At 44.1% G+C, this 7,629-nt stretch overlaps 1 protein-coding gene across 1 annotated transcript; it reads right to left on the bottom strand.

Annotated features, from left to right (window-relative positions):
• Nucleotides 1–2,045: 2,045 nt before the first annotated feature.
• Nucleotides 2,046–6,302, bottom strand: LOC147629082 (cryptochrome-1-like). Its single transcript, XM_086812328.1, has 5 exons — nucleotides 5,463–6,302; nucleotides 4,631–4,855; nucleotides 3,833–4,539; nucleotides 2,944–3,732; nucleotides 2,046–2,723 (listed from the first exon to the last, which is right to left on the bottom strand). The coding sequence occupies exons 1-5, from the start codon at nucleotides 5,767–5,769 to the stop codon at nucleotides 2,703–2,705; spliced, it is 2,049 nt and encodes a 682-aa protein (XP_086668454.1). The 5' UTR covers nucleotides 5,770–6,302; the 3' UTR covers nucleotides 2,046–2,702.
• Between the last annotated feature and the right edge of the window lie 1,327 nt (nucleotides 6,303–7,629).

Genomic DNA, 7,629 nt, shown 5'->3' with positions numbered 1-7,629 from the left:
TGCTCACACTAGCTATTATATAAAAAGGCTTGTAAGGGTGATGGGACAGGTCTGAGCACCCTTAGCTTGCAACCATCCAATTATCCATACACATATAATTGTCTAGATCTCTCAATAGTAGCTAAGTGCTTATGTCCTTTGGCCTACGGACATCAACCCGTGTCCATGCCAAGAACATACATGCCAATGACCAGAAGATGGAGCTAGGAGTTCAACAGAATGCGACAGAAGAACCCTAAATTGTCTTTAACTTTACATGCTTCCACAACCCTCATGAGAACACAAGAGCATAGACGCTAGAGGGAATGTCTATGTTTATCAACGACTACAAGCTGGTGTCGGATCCAACGGTGCAAGCGACTCAAGCTCACAACTTGGCAACAACAATGACCACACACAACGGTGTGGTGAGAGGGGTAGCACCCACATAGCCCAACCTCTCAAATTAGCAGATGATCCTGCTGTGAAGACTCTGCAGCAATTACACAAAGAAGGCACACATGAGAGAGAGAAAGCAGAGAGCAACAATTGAAAGCAATCAAGAGAAGCACAAATTGAAAGCAGCCAAAAAGATATTAAATATGGGGGTGATGTTAAAACCAGATAGGAGCACAGCAACAAACAGCTCCTATACGATAATGTGTTGTCACCTAGCTCCTATGCAACCCCCCAAGTCAAAGGACGGCATGTGTTGCCACCTCACTCCTTTACTACCCCCACAATAATTCCAAGTTTACATTGTACGTTAGCTTCAGCAAGGCCTTCCAATTGTTGTCCCTCCAAAAGATCCCATCCAATGTTTCTTTTTTTAAAAGAAAATTGTGAGAGGTTTGTTCCTTTATCGCACACCTTGTGGCGTGCTCGGGGTTGGGGTCGGGGTCAGCAGCAGGGGCAAAAAAAGCCTAGATTTGAACTCACATCATGGAAAAGAGCCTCATAATCACAAGATCCCATGCATAATATATTGAGGATGGGAGCAATTTTGCACCAAAAAGATGGTGTGAAGAAAATTATAGATAAGTTTTTGGCATCAAGGCACAACTACCCCTCGTCACGTAAGTTCTTGCCTCTCAGAAAACACTCCTTGGCCTCTTATCATGACGAACTCGAGAAACCAGGCCATGACATGCCTTAGACGTTTGAATAAGTTTTCCTTTTTTGCTGTAGTTGGCCTCCATCAATCAATTAATGCCACTTTGTAGCTTGTCTTATACTACTTCACTCTGTGTTGAGTGGAATGACAGACTCAATTGTCCCTCAAATCAGTTTTCAAAACAAAGAAGAGGAACAACTCATATGCCAATTACAGTACTTGGTGTTTTAAGTGAGAGTCAACATTCATGTGGTAAGAGGCAAATATGTGGATGGCAGAAATATGGCCTAGGAAACACTACCAGCCAGGCCTGCCATCTCTCCTCTTATGTAACAACGTAGGAAGCATTACATGCCTGCCTTCTCCTTTTCTAATGTTGTTTCAAAACACCGTGGCATATAAAGTGGTTCCTTTCATGATATTGAATCATGTTGGGTGTGTTTTGTGTGGGAAATGTATGTTTGGATGGTTTGCTTACTGGAGCGGAGCACTGCGTATGACATGTGATTGCATGTGAGCCTATGTGTAAATTTCCCCCGTCTTGTTCCTCTACTCAACTTGCATCCTTACCATGATCCTACCCTCCACTGTCCTCCACTATCTTGACTCAAAAGCCGTCACATGAGTGTATACAAAATGGCTCACCTGTAAGCTTGCTCTCACTCTCTATACCACTTCAACTGTAAACATATGCATCAAAGTCCTTTCAGTATGCAGTTCAAAAAGAGAAGGTGACTACTGACATCAAAAATCCGTGTAAACCTGGCTCATAAAATTCGTCATCCCTTATACATGTTCTGCTACCATGTAGATGAAGTAACAAACAGGGCCTCAATGCAGATATCCAAATTCAAGGTCAAACAGCAATATCAATGAAGACAATCCAATAAAAATAGAATAAATCACATACTCGTGCTAAGAATACCAAGGGCATATCAAGCACCAGAAGTACACACTAAATTAGGGTATATGTTATTCCAGTTCCGAACCACACATTGACAATCACCATTAATCTGTTAGAAATAGTCGCACAAAGGGCGCATACCTTCTTAGTACAGGCAAGCACGGCATTAAGTTCCGGCTTGTAAAGAGGCCAACCCCACCCTTCACCCTAACAAGAATATTGGTTCATGTTCTAAGTTAAAGTAAATAGAAAGAACCACCCAACCTGGACATACCACCCTAAATAGACACTCACTCCTAGCTTGAGCTTTACAAACTTTTCCTAAAAACTAAGTTTCAGTTCTTGCAGGGTGTCTGTTGTAGGGCCTACAGAGAATGTGAATTGTGCATATTGTGCTAGCTAACCATACCACAAAGCCTTTCAGAGACCTCAACTGCAGTTTCGTGATATCATGGTTACCCATCTTTCTTCTGGGTTCAGTGAGCAGGAAGCCAACTCTGAGCTCTCTACTTGGACAAACGCACCATAAGTCACAGACAACCTCTGCTTGGAATAAGAGCCAATAGCCACTGTCCTCCAATTTTCACATCCTTTCTTGGAAGAATATTGAGCACAGAGCCAATGCTTGGACGTGGGCTTTGCTTCTAGCCTCCACAACACCACGAAATAGCCACAGACCCTTGCTCGACGACATTGGGCATGTATTCACACTGAAAGCGAGCTTGTCTGCAGGTCCAACAATAAGAAGTTTAGAAAATGTTAAATATAAGTAGAAATTACACAATAAAAAGGCCGTTCATCAATCATGGCTGCCCATCAAGGATGGACAGGCAATCTTCCCATCCAACTCCCTGCCCATGAATGTTCATTCTTTATCCAGCCTAATATTGCCTTCAAACTTATGTTGTTGATATTTCTACAAGAGAAACTTTTCGCTCAAAATTACCTTGGCTGCCTCGAGGTTCACCATTGGCAGTGAATGTGGATGTCTCCTGGATAAAACTCCATGATGCAGATCTGGTACTAAAGGCACTTGAGAGTCATCCTGACGCATTGGTGGACGAGCAGGAATGTACTGTGACCAGACTGGAAGACCAACAGCCACAGCCCGATGCCGTGCAGATGAAGATTCAGCTGTGGAATGTGTATCATCATTCCCAATCTGCAAAGCCAGTGGTGGTGGCATCAACCTGTGCCCCTGTGCCTGTCCAGCAAGGACACGTTCATTTAGATGTGTTTCCCTTGGAGCACCTTGCACTGCACGCGCACGCTTAAATGCATAGCTTGGAACAACCCCCGTCACCATTCTTCCTGCTTCGATGGGCATGCTTGGAACCATCTGATCGTGAGGTGATCTTATCAACATAGAGGCTTTTCCTACTCCAGAGGCTGCTGGACCTCTGTCTATGTCCATGTTGTCAGAAGGCAAAGCATTACAAGTTCCTTGCACTTCTATAGTGTCCCCCAAACCTTCTTCCAGACCATTTGCCAAGGTTGCCTTGCTGGCTGCCTCAATTGCCCACATGTCTGCAAGTGCTTGCTCGAGGCGCTCTCTAGATGCTGCAATCTCCACAATTGGCCTAGGGTAATTTGAGCCAAGCTCAATTCCAGCAGCACGAAGCACACGTGGAGGTGCATCCCATGGATGATGTATCCACTCAGTGGGCAACCGTGACAGCTCAGGCAACCATCGCCGCACATACTCTCCAAAGGGGTCAAATCTGTATCCTTCGATCTGCTCCAATAAACATGAAAAAATTAAGTGTCATAGAAACTGACCTAAAAAGCAGTGCAAAAGCAAACTCCTAGTACCATGTAAGGATCAAATGGCCAACCTGAGGATTATCAATCCTATCTAATTCGTGACCATCTGGCAAACTGCCTGAAATGTATTGCCATCCCAAAACATCACTCTCAAGGTCAGCATCCAAGAGAGTATCCCAGAAGTACTTCATTCCCCAACGCCATGGAAGCTGCAAAAACTTCACACAGAAGCTGGAGACAATAACACGAATCTGATTATGCAACCATCCAGTAGCCCATAGTTCCCGCATGCCTGCATCCACCAAAGGATACCCAGTTCTGCCCTGCCTCCACGCCTTGAAGTAGCCTTCATCAACACGCCATGGAAAGAACCTCAAGTTTGATAACAAGGACCGTTCGTGGGTGAAAGGAAAGTTGAAACTGAGATACCTTGAGTACTCTCTAAATCCAATAGACCTGAGAAACATGTTCACACTGTTTTCCGCTTCTCGCTTGCCATCTTTAACCCATAGGACCTGCTTCATGCGAACGTTATGGAATATCTTCCTGACACTTAGCTCCCCATAGTGCAAGTGTGGAGATAACAAAGAAGTCGTAGCACTATCTACTTTCTGCCTGTTAACAGCATACTCCATTAATGGTCCATTTACAAAGGCCTCCAGGGCTTTGTCGGCATTTGCCCACCCAGGAGCCCAGGCTCGTGCTAGCAAAGCATTGCTGCCCTTGTCTGACTCATCCTCAAGTTCCAAGTCCTCAATGGAACAACTGAAAATGGTTCCTGCAAGCAAATAACATTTTTTGTTACCATAATCTCACCTCCACAGAAAAAGATGGCTTTTGTTGAGATGGTGTCCTTTGCTGGCTCATACCTGAGAACCTTGACAAGCGTTTAGGAGGTAAAAGAGGAGCCTCTGGCTCATTAGGCATGTCCATACACTTTGTCCAAAACCCAGAAAAGGTTGTGAAAGCCTGGCCTTGCTCATCATTGACTTCCCATGGCTCGTAAAGCAAGTCTGCATTGAATGTATTCACAATGATCCCCGCTTGGGAGAGTCCCTGCTTCACTCTATGATCGCGCACAAGCGATACAGGATCTGGAGGAAAGAACAAGAGAGATCATAAGTAAGACCTTTATGTGAAGGGGATGTTCCTATACAGACAAATGAATCGGACTCCTTATCAATGCAGACAGGTAAAATCCGCAAGTTACATGCTCTAAATGCATAGAGGAGGACATGTGCCTAATCTATACAGGTAAGTAATGATGAACCCATGTAAAACTTGGAACACAAGAACCCACGTAGTGTTTAAATAGGGGTAGGTAACGCCCATCATCTAGGCAGCCAGTTGTTACTTGCTCATCAAGTCCACTTAATACTTAGGAAGAGATACATACAAAAAAACCCACTGAAGGCTTATAGAAGAAGTGTAAAGATCAGTCATCTGAACCAGACAGGATCAGCTGAAGGTCAATAAGTGACAGTAACTAGAAATCAAAGAACCCATGTACCGCTTACAATATAGGAGTGAGTAGCCTAAACTATGCAGGTACGATCATCAACAACCCACTTAGTGTTTACTGGAGAGGTAGTAATGGGCCTAATCTGTGCAAAAATAACCCCCTGTGTGCTCACAGTAGAGGTGGGGATGAGTCTAATCCGGCCAGGCAAAACTTCCAAACAGCCCACATGGAGAGCTTACCGTAGAGGTGGTTGTAGAAGACGTGAGTTGCTCCTGTGGCCTTGACAATCTCCAGGAGGACGGCAAGGGCATTGCGGGCTCGTCTCATCACCAGAGGGGCTCCCATGCTCCTGAGAGAGTCATTGAGGTGAATGAGGCTCTGCTTCAGCCACCATCTGGAGACCCTGCCAGGCAAAAACTGGCCTTCCTCCTCGGGAGACCATATGAAGACCGGAACCACAGTACCTGCTCTCACAGCATCAACCAGGGCAGGATTATCCTCGACTCTCAGATCTCTCCGAAACCACACAACCGTGCAACCTGCCATAGCTTCTTTCTCTGTAAGTTATCCAAACCCCAATTCTTCCGTTAGGGGTCTCGAATTGCGCCCCTCTACTGGGCGTTTCACTGAAACCCTAAAATGGAGGGTACAAGGGAAGCTCTGAAATGAAGAAAATACTAGGTTTCCACAGCCTTACTGACCCAATTCATCTTATAGTTCTGCTGGAGGGGCCTGGGAAGATATCAATCATCCCTGCGGCGCGTACAAATAGATAACCCAAATCATCTTTCAAGTTTCAATAGCCAAAAAGAATAGGGAATACAGTGCAAATCTGAAGATTTGTGGCGGGGGCGGGCAGGGGAGGAGGGGAGGGGGTAAATCGGTGAGAGGGATTCGAGTGCAAAATAGTATCTACTGGCGCTAATAGCTGACAGACAGGCTGCAATGCGACCCTTTTGCCCTTTGCTGCTGGCACTGCGACAAGTGGCGGGGCTTGCCGAATTCAAGAAAGAGGAAAGGAAAGGGGGGGGGGGGGGGGGGGGGGGGGGGGCTGAGAGCTCGTAGGCTGATAAGAGGCAAGATGTGCGGGCCACAACCTTTGAGGGAAAGAGAGAGAGAGAGAGGTATTAACATCGGTAGAGCATATACGACCAACTGTGGGACTTGAACTCGGGTGGATCATGGCCTTTTATTTAAATAACATTATGAAGAAATAAAATGTCACTTTAAAAATTGTCATCTCCTCTTATTATTGTGTGAGATGATTGTTGTAAGGTTCACAAAAAAGTAGTTTCTCGAACCCTACTATAAGGGCTAGGTTTGGTACCTTTTGATCGACACTGAGCTAGGCTTGGTACCTCCTCCTGGGTAATGGCTCTCGTGGAGATCACGACTGATCATTGAGGTACACACTTGACCCCCTATTATTACCCAGGTATTGTACCTTTTGATCTCCTTCTTGGTATTGTACCTTTTGGGTAATGGCCTATGGAGATCACTATTGATCATTGGGGTCTTGTGTCTTGACCCCCTCTTACTACCAAGTATTGTACCTTTTGATTGCCTTCTTAGTAATAGCTCATAATTGGGGGTGGAAATTTTCCATTTGGACGGCCAAGATTATGGTTCTTTGTGAAATTATTTGATGGTGGAAGGGCAAGTTTCTCCAATAATATTGGTTCATGGTCAATGGAGATCTTCGTCTTTTGGCATTTAGTGATACACCATTGCAGTAATTTCAACATTTTCTAGTGATGGGAGATGGCCTTAAGCTTTGGACCATGCAAATATTTGATGGGGACGAGCATGATTACCTCGTAATGGGTAGTGGAAATGTTTGATAAATGGCAAGATTGCTCAATAAATAACGGCTCATGGTTGGAAATCATCATAATTTGTCATTTTGTGACCTCGAAATATTGTTCTAGTGCTAAAAAAATCCAAGCCAATGGGTAGTGGAAATGTTTGATAAATGGCAAGATTGCTCAATAAATAACGGCTCATGGTTGGAAATCATCATAATTTGTCATTTTGTGACCTCGAAATATTGTTCTAGTGCTAAAAAAATCCAAGCCAATGGAAAAAAGGGCAAGATTGGAATTTCTTTTATTAAATTTTGTTGATTTATCATTTTATAGCTAAAAATGTAAAAATATCATCGGATTTCTTAAGGATATGATCAATTTCAACCCATTTTTAGTTTCAATTACTACAAATACACTAAATGCCCAGTTTTTTGCATTGGGTTGTTCCAATAAGTTTTGCCAAGTAGGAATCATTTATTTTGTGCTACATTATGTTGCCCCGAGATATAAGGGTCCATCTATAGTTTAGCTTGTAGAGCTTATGAGGTCTATATGTCCAACTTGTAGGCATAATCTTTCAGGCCAGCCTCACAAGAGGTGC

The sequence above is a fragment of the Cibotium barometz genome, chromosome 18 (assembly GCF_041138505.1).
Source record: "Cibotium barometz isolate CiBa-2024 chromosome 18, ASM4113850v1, whole genome shotgun sequence".
Classification (NCBI taxonomy): Eukaryota; Viridiplantae; Streptophyta; class Polypodiopsida; order Cyatheales; family Cibotiaceae; genus Cibotium; species Cibotium barometz.
The sequence above is the reverse complement of the archived record's forward strand: the minus strand, read 5'-3'. Positions and strand labels throughout refer to the sequence as shown.